Raw genomic sequence first — 17,539 nt, 5'->3', positions numbered from 1 at the left:
GGGTTCCTCTAGCTTCCAAATGAGGGACAGTAATACCGTTTTGACTGTGGAGTAAAGGTTAGGGTTTCAGGTGGACAGATGGATATAGGTAGGTAGTTAGCTGGATGGATAGATATGTTGGTAGGTACAGTTGAGGTTAAAAGTGTACATACACCTTGCAGAATCTGCAAAATGTTAAATTTTACCAAAATAAGAGGGATCATACAAAATGCATGTTATTTTTTATTTAGTACTGACTTGAGTAAGATATTTCACCTAAAAGATGTTTACATATAGTCCATAAGAGAAAATAATAGTTGAATTTATAAAAAAAGACCCTGTTCAAAAGTTTACATACACTTGAGTCTTTATACTGTGTTGCTAACTGAATGACCCACAGCTGTGTTTTTTGTTTAGTGGTAGTTCTTCATGAGTCCCCTGTTTGTCCAGAACAGTTGAACTGCCTGCTATTCTTCAGGTTAGCTTTTTTGTGTATTTAAACCCTTTTCAACAATGACTTTATGATTTTGAGATCCATCTTTTCACACTGAAGGCAACTGAGGGACTTGTGCAACTTTTGAACAGAATGGAGATGAGTACATTTTTCTTGTTTTGCCTAAATTCATCATATTTTTTTCATTTAGTACTGCCCTTGAGAAGCTACAGAAGGTACTTGCATGTTTCCCAGGAGACAAAATAAGTTAAATTTACCCTGATCTTCAAATTCAAAAAGCTTTCACCCCCTAGCTCTTAATGCATTGTGTTTCCTTCTGAAGCATCAGTGAGCGTTTGAACCTCCTGTAATAGTTGTATATGAGTCCCTCAGTTGTCCTCAGTGTGAAAAGATGGATCTCACAATCATACAGTCATTGTTGGAAAGAGTTCAAATACATAGAATAAATTCTGAAGAACAGCAGACAGTTCAACTGTTCAGGACAAACAGGAAACGCATGAACAACTATCACAAAACAAAAAAACACAGGATCATATTTATAAATTCAACTATTATTTTCTCTTGTGGACTATATGTAAACGTCTTTTATGTGAAATATTATTATTCAGGTCAGTACTAAATGAAAAATAGCATACATTTTGTATGATCCCTCTTATTTTGGTAAAACAAAAAACATTTTGCAGAATCTGCAAGGTGTATGTAAACTTTTGACCTCAACTGTATGTTGACAATAAAAGCAGCAGACATGCTGAATGAAAATGCAGATGCACTCTCTGACATTAAGTAGCGCTTTTGGACAAGCAGAAAATCAGCAGTTACCACTGTAAACAAAACAGTGCTGATAAACAGTATTTTATTAGGCATTATACAGAGATAACATAAAAAAAGTGAACAAAATCTCTCTTTCCCTTTCATTCATAATCTTTCCCCCTTTAAACTGGTGTCATCCAAGCGTACATTTCTGAGCAGATACTGAGTGACATGACGAAATTGTATGCATGAAAGGTCTCAGGTGAAATGAGAAGAGTTTGTTATCTGCTCCAAATATCCACTTTCCAAAATAATGTGTTATTTTCAGAAAGTAACATTAATGTTTTCAATGTCGACCGGTCGGCTATTCTAGCACACTTCGAGTTTGTAGGTACAGGTAGTTATAGGTACTGTAGGTAGGTAGGTATGTATAGGTGGATATAGCTAGGTAGGAAGATAAAGATAGGTATGTAGATGTACTGTATGTAAGGTAGATAGGTACTGTATAGATAAATTGATGGTAGATAGATAGATACTTGATTGACAGGCACTGAATCTGTCTTTAGCATATTTTTGTTAATGTGTTGTCACTGTTACCATATCTAGGTCACCTGAGAATACTCTCACTAGAGCGGTGTATGCTGAGATATTGTCTGTTGACTACTATTCCCTGTTTGCCCTCAGGGAAACTGTTTGTCAGTGTGTTACTTGAGTGGTTCTGAGTCTCTGCTTTACTTTTTGGGGTATTAAATTACAAAAATGTGTCTTGATTTCACTGTGTATTAGTAACCACACCTTATACATTTTTAGAGATCATATCTTTTTTGTTCTGACTCTTGCAGGGCAAATTTACGCATGTCCAAGCCACCACCAGAGCCGAGGCCTCCCAGCATGGTCAGCGAGTCCTCTGTTGCCATCTCCTCATCCCCTGCAGACACCACCTCAGGATCCAGGGTGAGAAGTCAAGCCTCGATCACTGCTGGTTTAATGCGGTCTGTCGTGGTGCTGATTCTCAATAAAGGCAAACATTTACGCAGAGCACTTCCGGTGCCTGAAAGTGCCAAGCTGGCTAATTATCTAGAGAGCCTCACCATTCGTAATATGTGTGTGTATCTTATATTAAATCATATTGAAAACTGATAATGTTTTTATAGGTAATAGAGGAGAGTAAATTGGCCTCATCTATTTTTGCTATATTCCTCCAATTTTGATAAATGACCCAAGAAGAAGGTATAATAGGTTACTGATTTTTTTAGCACCAGAGAAGCTGGACTTAAACTCCTGTGCGGGTCGACTGCGTTGTGCAGAGGTCATGAGGTAATATTGCATAGAACATCTGCAGGGGATTGAGAAATTTACAGAATGTCTCTCGCTACTTCCTGCTAATTAAATCTGAGCATGTGTGGCACAGTTACACTGTAGGTGCAAAAGCAGTAGAACTGTTTTACTGGTGCCCCTAATAGTCTTGGTCTGGTGCATGAATATGCACTGCCATTTATAGAGTTTTTCCAGGCTGTACAGAATGTGCGCTATACTAGAGGTCAAAGACCTGACAAGCTGGCATATTTCAGACTGGGTCTGAGTGTTTTTAATCAATTTAAAATATGTAATTAATAATAATATAATATAAATATAATTAATTATACATAATTTTAATTAAAATATATAAAAGGGTGTGTGTGTATATATGAATCTACATATGTATGTGATATATGTGCACAATTTTGTTTATATAGTTTTTAATTATATACATTTTTTAAAACATACATATATGTATTTTTAAATATTTGAATAACGTGTTGTTTACTAGGGATGTAATGATATTATCAATATCGTGATATTGTTAATGTGATATAGCAAATCTGTCTCGATGTTATCATTGTCACACAACGATATGACACGATAGGTCTTCCGGGCAAAAAGTGTTGTTTTTAAAATATATTTAAACTTCTTATTCTAACATAAGGTTTGTGTTTTGGGCCATATGACCCTTCATCAAGTCTGTTTTTCGCGGTGCATTTTAAAGCGAAGCACACGCGCTGTTGTTTTCCGTACCTCAGAACATCTCTGTTTACAGTGAATGAATGCAACAAACTTGTTTATTGCATGTAGTGTGAGTTTAGAGTGTGTTTGGGAATGCAATGGCCACCAGTTATGCTTTATTTTCTCGGCAGACGATTACAGCATTCCACTAGATTTGTAGTGAGACATGTTTTTGTAAGCCTGTTTTCACTAAAGCTGGAGTTTTCCTTCAAAATAAAAGCTCTACTGCCATTTCCGTCTAAATAAAAGCTTAAAAATGCAGTATAAATTGCTGACAGCTAGCAGTTTGAAATGTAGTCCAAATTCAAAATGTCTCTTTCAAGTGTAGAAATTAGGAAAAAAGTATTGTAATTTAGTGTAAAGCAAAAATAATACCTATTAAATATTAATTTTCATTTATTTTACTGTGCACTTGTTTTACAATATATGGTTATTACTGTCATTGTTGTTATTATTATTGTTATTCTGTTCTAATTTGTTTGGCTTGCTAAAAACACCAGTGTGAATGTAATCTAGACTGAGACAGTATATCACATATAAAAAAGAGACTTTTTTATATATAAAAAGAGACTTTTTTATATATAAAAAAAGAGACTTTTTTTCTTAGTTTTCTTAGTTAAGAACATGGATTGGAGCTCTAAATTTTGAACTCTCAAAGTGCATTAGCTAAAATTATTTAACTTTAAGTTTTAATATGTTTTCTTTTTTTTTTTAATATAGCAATAAATATTGTATTGTGAACTTCATATCGCAATATTATCATGTTGTGAGATTTTGATATTATTACATCTCTATTGTTTACTATAATTCCTTTTGCATGCATACATGTCTTAGTTTTGCTCAGATCTTCTCTGGTAGTGGAAATGCATATATTTCTTCCTTTTAGAGAGGGATTTTGATACATTGAAGTTTTAATGACCTGGCCTGACACACATTGACTGTGTCACAGTGTGGTAAAGAGTCTGATGCTGGCCTGTCAATGACAGGACTGTGTCAGCATCATATGAGCTTTCACAAACCGATCGATCAATCCCAGAGGCCCTCATCTCTGCGCGCACACACACACACACACACACACTTTACTGGTAATGAACCAGACTCCTGGTGGGCATCATTTTTTTTTTTTTATAAAAATGTCATTTTACTGTGTTACGTAAGTAACACATTTAAGAAAACTGTGTGGACCCTCTGTGCATATTTGGGTTGACAAATGATCAGTTGAGCCGAACTTCATAGGGCTATTATTGTAAGCATTTTGCAGTAAAAGTGTTTTCCTTGGACACAAATTGGCCCCAGAAAATACTTTTGGATGCCACTTCATCATATTGGTGCATGTGTATATATGCATTTTTAATCAAATGAAATAAAACAGTTTTCTTTTTTCTTTTAAATACCACAGAGTTTGAAACCCAGTGGGAAGGTGCACTGCTTTGGCAAGCGCGACCACTCCATCAAAAGGAACCCTAATGTCCCAGTGGTGGTGAGAGGATGGCTCTACAAACAGGTGCGGCCCTCAGAAATCAAACCCTTATGAGAGTGATTACAGAATCTGATTTTGATCTGAAATGAATGGTGTTCAGATGTTAGATTAGCTCTTAATTAGGCCTTTTGATGAACTAAGACCCACAGGCAATAAACTGATTAACTGAGCATGTTATACAACATAACATTAAATAAATATTCAGTCTGAACAGAGGGGACTCCAATTAAATGCTAATAATTATAATATATTTACATTGGTTGGTAATGATAGATGATGAATTGAGTGTTATTTTTATTTTAATGTTTTTGTTTTAAAAGATAACATCTGAAAATGTTTTTGTGGGCTGAAATGTTACTGTTCGTTCGCCATCAGGATAGCTCAGGCATGAGACTGTGGAAGAGGAAATGGTTTGTGCTTTCTGATTACTGCCTGTTTTACTATAAAGGTGAGTTTAATATTCAGCTTTAATTAGCTGCAATTATCTAAAACAGTCTCTAATTTTATTGCACGATAATCACTTTATTTTTATAAGTAAAACACTCCATTTCTCTAGTACTTTATTATCGGAGTACCTATAATTTACTACGTTTTATCTCTATTGCTTGCATAGATCATACTGGTTAATCATATGATATTAACACAGTCCACATTAAGTAATACTGTTTTGATCATATTTAATCTTTTTGCTGGGCAAAGTGTTTATCTGTTTGATAGTGTTGCCAACTATTGCCAAATTCTAATCTAACCATTTTCAAACATTTTCACCTAACATTTGTACTTTGCTCACAGATAGTCGAGAGGAGACAGTTCTGGGTAGCATTCCCCTGCCCAGCTATGTCATTTCCCCTGTGGAACCTGAGGACCACATCAGCCGCAAGTACGCCTTCAAGGTAAGAGCATCCTGATAATATGCACTCTAATGCTACTCTGTTCCTGTGTGTAGGCTCACCTTCACTGGCTTCATTGGCTACGCCCACAGGAAGTCTGTGTCATGTGGCATATTATCAGTGGTGTTGTGTGGGCAGCAGTCAGAAATTACTGATTAATGTTGCAGTTGTTTAGCTCCTGTCTCTGCCCTTTTCTGACCACACAGATCACTAAGTAAGCTTTGTTCGCTCAGGGTGCTCACAACCTCATAAGGGACTCAACTAAAACTCTGCTTGTTTTAACTAATTATGTTCCTCTACTCAGTTACCTAATATATTCTGTATCATTTTTCTTGTTATGAAAAAAAAAAGATTTCTGGCTCTAAAATTGGATAGAATAAGCCAGGTTCAAAATGTCTCATATTTTATATGAATACATCAGGCTGTACAAACTATTAAAATTTAGAAGCTGTAAATAGTATAGTTAGTGAACTTTAAGGAAGGAATTGTTTTTAAAAATAATTTATATTTTTAAGTACTCTATTATGTACTATATTTAACCCTTGTGCGTCAATAAGAAAAAGTTACATATAGTGGCCAAAAATGTCTGTGTCAGAAAATTGTCATAACAATTTGAAGTTTGGGAGCACAGAGTTAAGTTTGTGCTCCTCATTTTAAAAAGGACCCATGGCAGATTATTGTTGAAGTAGAAAATTTAAAAAGTGAAACCAAACAAAAGTTATAGAGGTTTAAGTTTATGAAAATGCTTTATTAACTATATTTTATATGAAATATATATTTTATGAAACATGTTGAACTCTAAACTTGCTAGAAAATCAAAGTCATAAATCTAAACAAGTTGTGTTTCAAATTTGAGGTTGATATCTCAAAAAATGAGCTTTCAGTAAGACTTTGTTTGGGTGCAGTACCATATTTTCCCCATTAGATGCCAGCAAAACTCACACAGTGACACAGTGGTTGGATTTGTGATTTGCAGTAGTTTTTTTCTCTCTTAAATATTACAAACTCACACAAAATTTTATTATGACATCCATACCAACACACCCACACAATTATAGCTGCATTATTTATCCCGTTGGCTCTATAATATACAGAAGCAGAAAACAGGAATAAAGCGAGGATTTGCTTTATTGGCCAAATCTGAAAAAATGGCACCATCTGGTAAAAAATTGTAAAAAATTTGGAATGAAAGTCTGTTAACAAAAATTGCATCATTTTGCAGTTAAATCGCACTGTGATTTAAAAATAGCAGTTTTAATGGGTTTCAATGGGGACGTTTTTGTCTTTAAGGTCCTGAGAGGAACAATTTTTTTTACCTAGTGCAAAATAGATTTATTTAAGGAAATGGGGGTGAAATAGTAAAACTCCAATAAAATACACACCTGTGCCAAAATTTATGCAGCTGGCAATAACACAGGCAAAATGATAAAAAAAAAAAAAACTGAAAAGGACAAAAACGTCCAAAAGGTTGCACAAGGGTTAATTATTTAAAACAACAATTTTAAATTATTTATTGATTTTCTTTTTTAATCATATTGCTGATACCACCAGTTTTTAAGTTTTGTAATGAGCTTTGTGTTGTCTTCCAGCATGCTTTAAATGTGGTAAAACACTGTGTCTCAGAGCTCATGACTTATCCTTTAAATTTGGAACAGCCTGTCTTTTTTTCACCAGTATTGTTCCCCTCGATGTCTGTCAGCACAGTGCTGTCATCACTGAAGCTGCTGTTTGCTCACAGGAATTCACAAATTGTTCAACAAGTTTTTCACAGTCCTGTTCTCTTTCACAGAGTAGACATGGGAACATCATTATCTAAACCCTTTTCTAAGTGAGGCCTGTTGATGGCAAGCTTCCATTGAGCCTCACAAACTCACTGTTTACTGCGGTCTGGCGGACAGTGAAATAATGTTTAAGAGCAGAATATCCCAGAAGGCTTCGAATCATTTATATTATACCTACTGCTCTGGAAAATCAAGTTTGGCTTAAACCTTTGTACCATGGAGGTGGAAAAACAGCAGTTTTTCTCTACTAACCTCTAACTTTGTAATTTGTATCAAGCTTTGCTTTTTTTTGCTAAATCTACCTCAGTCTCCTCCTGAAGCAAAGCCTCTTCTGAAGAACAATACTCCAGGAATGTTTGATTCCATCACTGCAGCTCATTCATTTCCCCCACTCAGTCATCCTTCCCTATGGGTACACGGTGCATTGTTCAAACTCCATTACCCTGCCTGTATTCCCCAGTGCTGGAATTTGTTTGACTATTGTGCCAGCAGGCAGATTAATTATACATCTACTCTATTTCTAATATCCTCTCTCTTACTTGCCCTACAGTCTGTAATGTACCAGAGCAAGGTGAGAGGCCTTGTTCTCTCATTGGCGCTATGGGTGTTAATTAGCAGGTTGTTAGTTAGGAGATCTCCATCAGTGAAACTAGCCAGCAGCTATTTGAACATCTGGCTGCTTTATTTTCATGTGAATTAGACCCCAAGGTCTGCTGTTTGTCTAATGTTTTCTACTCTAACTGTCTTCTCTTAGTCAGCAATTAATTAGTTTGCCGGCATTTTGTATATGTGTCTTGCATGTTTATTTTCTGCAATATTAAGATATCTTTAGAACTGTCTGTAGTAGGGCTGTCACAAATGCCTCAATTCAATTTGAGTATTCGTTTTTAAAAAACCCTGATTGCATTTTGCCCGTGTCGAGTAACCGGCAAAGTACCGGAAGTGGCACATTCCATGGACGAGAATCCATGAAACGCATTATAACGCGTAATGCTATTGTAAATGCTATGATTTAGTTAAATATAAACGTATGCGATGCAGGCTTAATGTATGCACTTTAATTATTGTAGCATGTGCATGTAGCGTGTAGATTACGTATGTGCATATCACGGTAAATTCTGCTCCACACAAACTGTTATCATTTACATATGTGCAGCGTATGATTACTTGCTTTTGATACTTTGTTTGAACTAATTATTATTGCTTCATTGCTATTATATATGCTGTTATATATGTTTTTAGCTTATGTCTATTTTTATTATCACAAAAAAAATTATTATAATTATTCGATTACCCAATTAATCATCAGAATAATCGCCAGATTACTCAATTACCAAAGTAATTGTTTGTGACAGCCCTAGTCTGTAGTAAGGTTAACTTTTTATTTCAATATAATCTCTTGGTCAAGGCAGCATATTTGAGTTACTAGTGAACCCTTTCTGAAATCTGCATGACCAGTGCGATCTGAATCTTGACTCTAGTGATTAGGTTCTTTTTAGTGAATCAGAAAAGTTCAATTCACGTATTAGTAATTCTTATGAGTATGAGTACTTTTTAGTGAGTCAGCTGTTTGGTTGTTGACATTGTGTAGTATTTTCTACATTTTATTGAAAGAAATGTTTTGGTTTCAACAACATTTTAACAATATTTGTTATGGCTGTTGTTTGATACATAAATAAGGCCAATTGGATTGTGAATATGTCACATATATAACGCATATATATTTGTGTTTATGTTTTTAAGTTAAGGATTAGTTCACTTCCAGATCAAAAATGTACAAATAATGTACTCACCCCCTTGTCATCCAAGATGTTCATGTCTTTCTTTCTTCAGTCATAAAGAATTTTTTTCTTTTGAGGCAAGCAGTTTAAATGCTGCTTCAAAGGGCTCAAAACGATCCCAGCCAAGAAAGAAGGCTCTTATCTAGCGAAACAATTGGTTATTTTCTAAAAAAATATATGAGAATTTATATGCTTTTTAACCTCAAATGCTCATCTTGTCTAGCTCTGCGATGCGCATCCGTACTCTGTGCAGTCCCGTTCAATACAGGGTATGTTGAAAAACTCCTATCTCATTTTCTCCTCCAACTTCAAAATCGTCCTACATCGCTGCAGAAGTACCAACCCAGTGTTTACAAAGTAAACGCACAAAGAAGGTCAAATGGACGATTTTGAAGTTGGAGGAGAAAATGAGATGTGAGTTTTTTATACCCTATCTGTCTTGGAACTGCACAGAGTACGCATGCACATCAAACAGCTTGACAAGATAAATTGTAAATGTTTGTAGAAAATAACTGATCGTTTCGCTAGATAAGACCCTTTTTCCTCGGCTGAGCCCTTGGAAGCTTCATTTAAACTACATTTTGCAAGTTCAAATTCACAGAAAACTCCTATTTTCCTCAAAAAACAATTTGTTTATGACTGAAGAAAGAAAGACATGAACATCTTGGACGACAAGGGGGTGAGTAACTCATCTATACATTTTTGTTCTGGAAGTGAACTAATCCTTTAAAGGTACTAAATGTTAACAGAACTAACAGTTAAGGAACTGGAATTGTTAAGAAAAATCAAAACTGAAATCATTAAATTCTTTATAATTCCCATCCCTAATTTGTCACCATTTGAGAATATAAAAATTACCATGGAGTCATGAAAGGTCTTATATTTCATATAGAAAATGATGTGACATATATTCGAATTCAAGTATAGACGCACTCATGATTCTTATCTTTAAGTGATTCATTTATTTAACTACAGCAGTTAAATGTTATGATGTTTATTAATCATCTTGTCCTGTTCTCTGGAGTGTTGTACTTTTGCCTTCCCAGTGGCGTGGTTCTGCTTAGCTCTGCTGCCTCTAATGTTAATTGCGTTTCCCCTCACCCTGCTTATCTGACTGATATTTCACAACCAGAGACATTTCAACACATCTTCTAGTTTTGGTTAACATTTTTCACATAGGCCGTGATCCACCTCCCTCTGTTTTTGCACAACTCACTCTTATTCTCTCATTCCTATTGGCCTATTGCTTCCTGTTGTGACCTGGTGCATTATGGGAGCTGAACCGGGTGCATCTGGTGGAAGGGCCATCTCCTGAGTCAGCCTCTTGCATGAATAGGTATTTTAATTTCCATTCATTACTATCAGAGGATCTCCACTCCATCACCATCCCGTGTATGGCATTTTCCTAGGCAGATGAAAAATGCACATAGCCGATGTGCATTGATGTGTTTCAGCATGCATGCGACTCATTCCGCTTCCTCAGGAACAGGCAATGCCAGCTCGACAATCCGGTCTTTATATTCATCTCCCTGATGTGAATATGGGATATGCTGATATGTCCTTATGAACTTGTGAATCTCATAGTAAAGATAAGGACTGTTGCAGTCTGGCATTGCCCAATTCCTTTTCTCACTTCATCACTTGCATCAATATTTCCAGTGCTGGTTATCATCCACACTTTTCTACACTCTCATATGCTATTCAGTCATTGTTCAATTCTCAGTCCTGTAACTATAATATAAAGTGTGTCTGTTGTTAAATGTTTGTAATTATATTTACATTTTTGTATATACACTACAGTTCAAAAGTTTGGGGTCGGTAAGATTTTAAAAATGTTTTTATTTAATGTTGTTGCATTAAAAAAACAGTAATATTGTGAAATATTACAATGTTAAATTTTATACTTTTAAAAATATTTTAAAAGGTAATTTATTGCTGTGACAGCAATGAGTTCTCATCACCTATTGTTAATTTAGAAATTATTCTAATATGCTGATTTGCTTTTCAGAAGCAAACAGTTGTGCTGCTTAATATTTGCATTTTGATCAGTTTAATACATCCTTGTTGAATAAGAGCATTAATTCCTTTAAATAAAATGAATGACCCCAAACTTTTCATGTGTAACACATGTGAATTGTTATTCTGTACTATTATGTATGTTTAACCAATTTAAAAATTTCTCACAGATACTAAGGCCAAAGGATAGGTTTTCAAGCAGTATCTTCTTGAATGTTTAACTTAAAGAAATAGTTCAACCAAAAATGAAAATTCTGTCATTAATTACTCGCCCTCTTGTCTTTCCAAACCTGTAAGACCTTTGTTCGCCTTCGCAAAACAAATTAAGATATTTTTGATGAAATCTGAGAGCTTTCTGCACCTGCATAGACCAGGTTCAGGACCCAGAAAGGTAGTAAGGATATCGTTAAAATAGTCCATGTGAAGTCAGTGGTTCAACTTTAATTTTATGAAGCTACAAGAATATTTTTGTGCACAGAAAAAAAAAAAAAATAATAACGTGACGTACTCCACCTCCATTTTCTTTGTGTACAAAAAGTCTTCTCATAGCTTCACAAAATGAAGGTTGAGCCACTGATGTCAATGGACTATTTTAACAATGTCCTTACTACCTTTCTGTGCCTTGAATGTGTCAGTTGCATTTCTGTCTATGCAGGGTCAGAAAGCTCTTGGATTTCATCAAAATGATCTTCATTTGGGTTTGGAAGATGAACAAAAGTCTTACGTGTTTGAAACTAATGACAGAATTCTCATTTTTGGGTGAACTATCTCTTTAAGTATAATTTCTTTCTGAGGAATATTTCAGGTTATTTACAACGTCTAATCTGTGCATTTGTGGCATATTTACAAATATAACTTTGATTTGTCCCCTTAGTTTGTCCCCCGAACAAAAACATATTTTTATGTCGGACATAACTTAAATGCAAACACAGTAACACTTTTTATGGCTCTTCTTTTGCAGCCGTTGTATATTTAAATTTTTTTGCCAGCCCTGCCTCCATAACTGTTAAACTACAATTGTTTTTGGTTATTTTTTACAACCTTAGGAACATCGTTTTTATGCCACAGATGCTGTCCATAGATGCTAAGCAGTAAATAACCCAGAATATTCCTTTAACTTCTGAAGGGGTTGAGTGATCGAGCAAATTCCTCAGATTAATTACTGCATATCCCTCTTAGAGGGATAACCCTGAATGAAAGCCCACGACTACATGGGTAATCTGAGGTCATTAACTTCTTAAAGACAGGAATGTGAGAAGAATATATATCAGCAGACATGCTTTTCTTCAGTAGCTGATACTTGGAATACTGTATTATAACAGGTGCTGAAATCACTCAGGTTTTGACTCGCATTTCTCATTGTTTGTTTTTGCTTTCTGCTATTGTGAATTGATTTTGTTTATGTAGACGTGTGTGTGATTAAAAGAATTTATTACATTAAATGAAAAGCAGTTTTTTATGGAATAACACAGAAGATGTCTCCTGACGTCCTGACAGATCACTGAAACAAGTATCCTGGGATATGACACGTGTCTCTCTGACAGCCCTAGGGTGTGTAAACAGCAAAAGAATGCAGGACACTATTGTTTAGACAGTCTGTCAATCATTTTGAGTGTTTAGATTTGCTGAAATGTTTTTCAGATGACAACGCGCACGTCATATAGACTTCTCTGGTTAACACATATGTGCCATCAGGCAAAGAACTGCGACAAGTCAATGAGAAAACAGTAGGGTAATATAAAGATTTCAGGAGCAGATATAGGATATTGAAGGGGCTGTTTTAGCCATTAGTGTGTGACAGGTAGGATAATAGACTCCTGGAGAGGCTGAAGAGATGTGCCGTGAGCAGAAATGCAGCTGTCGAGTTGTGAATTAAGAGACACCTTCGATGTAGCCCAAAGGCCGCCACATTGACTTTCTACAGAATGAGTCAGTGTTACCAGATTGTAAGCTCTGTGTGTGTGTTGTTGTAGAGGTGGAAAAGGACGGTCTGCAGCCTGTCTGAATGGGTCTGGGTGTGTCTGGCAAAAGCGCTGAGCTAGACTCTGTTTGTAAGCGTTTAGATCTGTGAGCGGTGGCCGTACCCCCATCAGAGAGATTAGACCAACAGTTGCATTTTGGCAGTAGCAGATTTAGTGAACAGCAGGTGCATAGAGCTAGTTTAGCTGGGGGGCTGTTAGCTCTGGCATTAAACACAACACCAGTAAGAGAATTAACAGCTTTGACTATGTGCGTAAGTATTTGTGTGCATCTTTAACGTTGTGAATTTTAACATTTGTGTGGTGTGTTTGACGTACAAGTGAGCTAAAAAGCATTTTAACACTTGATATGTGTGCACTTGATGACCAAATGCAGAGGGGAGGGCAAGTTCAGAGACACTTGCGTGTAAACCTTCTGCTTGAGTAAATTCTGTATTTTTGAAATATGTGAATTATATAGAAAAGAATCATCTTTATCCTTTCTGCAGGAGTGGCTCACAGAGTTTATTGATTTATCATTTGTTTTATGAGTACTGAAGGCTGGAGTTCAGATCTTCAATGTTGATTTCATGACATTGATGGTTTTTATTCTATGGAAGCCTTTTTCTACCTCAGGATTAAAAGATAATTGACATTACATCCTAAAATAGTGTCAATATTACAGTTTAATTTCTTCCAATTATGAGTTTATTGCTTAGAAATGTAATTTTATACCTCACAGTTATGACACTTATTTCCCACATTTTTTAAATGAAAGAAATGAATACTTTTATTCAGCAAAGATGCATTAAATTGATCCAAATTGAGAGATGTTTGTAATGTTAAAATTGATTTCTGTTTTAAATAACTAAACCTGCTGTTGATCAAAGAATCCTGAAAGAAATACATGTATAAAAAGCTTCTCAAAAATATGTGAGCAGGAGAGTAGCACATAGACTTCTTTTAAAAGCATTAAAAATTTTATTTTGAACGGTAGCGTATATATATCTCACAAATGCGACTTTTTGTCTCTAAACATTTTCACAGTTACCAACTTTTATACTCTGAGGGATAATGGACTTCCATATTCTGAAGTGTAGTCTGACTGCGATAGATTATTTATTATTAATTAATTATTTTTCAAAGAGCGTCTCGGTCCTACTTTATATTAGGTGGCCTTAACTACTGTGTACCTACATGAAAATAGAAGTACAATGTATTGTGTTCATATTGTATTTCAAAACACTTTTGCTTTTGGGTAAGGTTAGGGACAGGTTTGGTGGTATTTGTCATTTTAAGGATGGGTTACTTAATTTAAATGTAAGTACATAGTATAAGGTCACCTAATATAAAGTGAGACCAGTTTCAAATGCTTGCACAGTACAGATCACTAGTGCAGATCATTTGACTGAAGTGCATGGTAATATTTGTAACAATGATAATGTAGTTATCATTGGTTGTTAATCCTCTTACAGGCCATTTCCTCAGCTCTGATCAACAAAATAAGCAGACCAGTTCAGCATGACTCTGAGCTTGCTACAATGATGCTGTCACAGCAAGACTGGGGCCCACTGGTCCGGTGCCTCACGTGCAACCTCTGTCCATGGTCAGAGCTGATAGTCCCCTCTCTCTTTCTGTCTCTCCCCCAGGCCTGCCACACAGGAATGCGCTCCTACATTTACAATAAGAATTCTCTGATTGGCTCGCAGGCCGAGCACTGTGGCATGAGGACCTACTTCTTCAGCGCCGACACACAAGAGGACATGAATGGCTGGATCCGGGCCATGAACCAGGCTGCGCTGATGCAGAGCCATGGCGTGAAGAGGTCAGTCACCTCCTGCTGCTGCAAATCCTTTCTCAGGGCTGAGGTCTAGAAACTAGATCAGTATCTCAGAGATTTGTGCAGTATTTCATTAAATATACCAGGAAAACCCTTATTTTATTTTATTTATTTTTTATTTTTTTGTGAAACAGTGATTTTATTTGTCAGACATCATACAAACCAGGAAAATCAGATAGCAAATGCATAAGATTTACATAAAAACAATGCAAATGCAAAATTACATAAAAACATCCGAAATGCATCAAAATACAAAAATATGATAAATACGTAATACATATCAGTTTATTAAAAAAACAACCTTTTTAAATAAATCTTCCTGGTTGTGCTGGATTCATAGAAATTGTTTTAATAAAAAGGACCTCTTGAAACAACTTATCTTTTCTGCTGACATGGCCAAGGCTGCATGGTTAGAGACAAATATTACCCAATAATATCACTGTGTAATGTTTTTCAAACCCCTCGTAGTTTAGTCAAATCTCTATGGATTTTGTTCTTACAGTTCTTTACATATGTCCTCTTTAAGACATTTTGAGAAAATGACCTAGCATAGTATTTATTCTCTCCACTGCTGTCTCCTCGTTCTTTAATTACCCCAATTACTGTCACTTAAACTTTATTTTTTATAATTCTTTGATTTTTTCTTTTTTTTTTCTTTTACCTTGTTCTTGATTTTGTTCTTTTACCTTGGCCTTTATGTAATGTGATAATATTTCCAGCTATGAGAGTTTCATGCACACAGAAGTGAAGTGGCCTTAATGGTTTCTGCACTACTGTTAAGTTATTATAATTCATATAATGTATTTGATGTAATTACAATTGATATAATTGAGGCTGAGGCCGTTCAGTGATGTCAGCCATCAATCAGGGTTAAAGGTACAGTCATTCTTGACTTTCCATTCATTTCATTCCTTGACATTCCATTCATTATTGAGCTCCATTCATTTTTTAATTCAACTCAGAAGACTAGGAACACGAGCAAAAAAACGTGCCACGTAAATATAACACCATGTCTGCATTTGTGATCGTAGAAACGAGAAACAACAAGCACTACTCTGCACTGCTCAAAACTTGCGTTTGAATAGCCAGTAGCAAATTATTTAAATCTAAAAACGTACGTACAGGCTGTGAGTCAGAAACACCAGACTGTCCTTGCAAAGTTGGAATTGCCCCACCTTTATAGTATGCTACGCTCCCAGGTTCAGGAAACAGTCCTGCATAAATTGCGTGCCACACACTTGAATATTTGTGTTGTACTGTTCTGGAACAGTGTTAAATATAACTTAACCACTGATTTCTTTTTGTGTACTCATTTGAAAGGCGAAAAAAGTACTTTCGCATTCACAACGAAACACACAGTGTCTCCACAACATGGTGGTGGATGCAACAATACTACAGCAAGAATAAAAGTTAAGCCTTTTTTTCTTTGCGTATACATTTGGGTGGTGTTATGCAAATCTTCCCACACTGTGACATAGACGTGGGGGGGCGTGTTTGAATAAGCCGTTTTAAGAAGGCGTGGCAGAGTCTTAACTTTTATAAATATCTCTTTGGGTTTGAGACTTTAATCTTTGCAATTTTACAGATCTTCTATATGCACAAACAACAACACTCCAAAGACAAAGGAAAGCAACACATTCTCACTCTCAACTCGTCGCTTTTTTTATGCTCAAGGTACCTCTATAGCATCGCTTTTGGACGTGCAGGGAATATTAATACTTTTTGAAAAAATAAGACTGTAGCTGTATCTGCCAGTTATATCTTGTGTTTTATTGACAAATGGTAGGTTTAGGGGCAGGGGTTTGGTTACGTGCTCATAAATGTTTAAATAATGAAATGTAAATAAAACTTGTGACTGTTTACATTGAAAAATCACACGCCAACATATATGCAATAATGGCAATATTATTACCCAATATATAATTTAATCATGACGATAAAATTCCCACTGCCTTTTGCGTCAGCATTATGACGCCAAGGGTCTCTTATTTAAAGCACATCAAAAAGTGACGCCAAAGGGTCCTGACCAAGCATCAATAAGTTGGGAGTGGGAATGTGTTGAAGGAAAACATGAAATCGCATCATATGACCCCTTTAAAATTTACCTGGTTTGCAGTATTTTGAGGTCTAAAGCAATTTTGAATGCTTGTTGTGATTGCAGCTTTGCTCTTTGTGCTGACTCACTTGTGTATTTTAAATTGCTGCTACTTAACTTTTTAAAAATTCATTTTGAGGATTTGTTGTATGTATATTTGAATTAAAGTCACTGGAAATGCTGATGGTATTAATAAAAAAACTGAAGCTGTATATTCTAGTATGTGTTCTAGTAATTTAAAGGAATAGTTTACTCAAAAATGAAAATTTACTTATCCTCAGGCCTATATCCAAGACGCAGATGATTTTGTTTCTTCATCAGAATGGATTTGGAGAAATTTAGCATTCCATTACTTGCTCACCAATGGATCCTCTGCAGTGAATGGGTACTGCCAGAATGAGAGTCCAAACAGCTGATAAAAACAGCTCAATAATCCTCAAGTAATCCAATGGACTCCAGACCATCAATAATG

At 35.6% G+C, this 17,539-nt stretch overlaps 1 protein-coding gene across 13 annotated transcripts in view; it reads left to right on the top strand.

Moving 5' to 3' along the window:
• The window catches only part of plekha7b (pleckstrin homology domain containing, family A member 7b), a 117,342-nt gene that overhangs the window by 65,471 nt on the left and 34,332 nt on the right, over nt 1-17,539 (top strand). For 12 of the 13 annotated variants that reach the window (XM_051116092.1, XM_051116096.1, XM_051116090.1 and 9 more), the window contains 5 exons: nt 2,026-2,137; nt 4,626-4,730; nt 5,082-5,154; nt 5,499-5,599; nt 14,782-14,957. In XM_051116092.1, coding sequence (XP_050972049.1) covers nt 2,026-2,137; nt 4,626-4,730; nt 5,082-5,154; nt 5,499-5,599; nt 14,782-14,957 — 567 coding nt within the window. The remainder of the gene's footprint in view (nt 1-2,025; nt 2,138-4,625; nt 4,731-5,081; nt 5,155-5,498; nt 5,600-14,781; nt 14,958-17,539) is intronic. The other variant, XM_051116093.1, reaches the window with a different exon arrangement.

This window comes from Labeo rohita, chromosome 7 (assembly GCF_022985175.1).
Source record: "Labeo rohita strain BAU-BD-2019 chromosome 7, IGBB_LRoh.1.0, whole genome shotgun sequence".
In the NCBI taxonomy this organism is placed as follows: Eukaryota; Metazoa; Chordata; class Actinopteri; order Cypriniformes; family Cyprinidae; genus Labeo; species Labeo rohita.
This window is presented reverse-complemented; position numbering and strand designations above follow the sequence as displayed.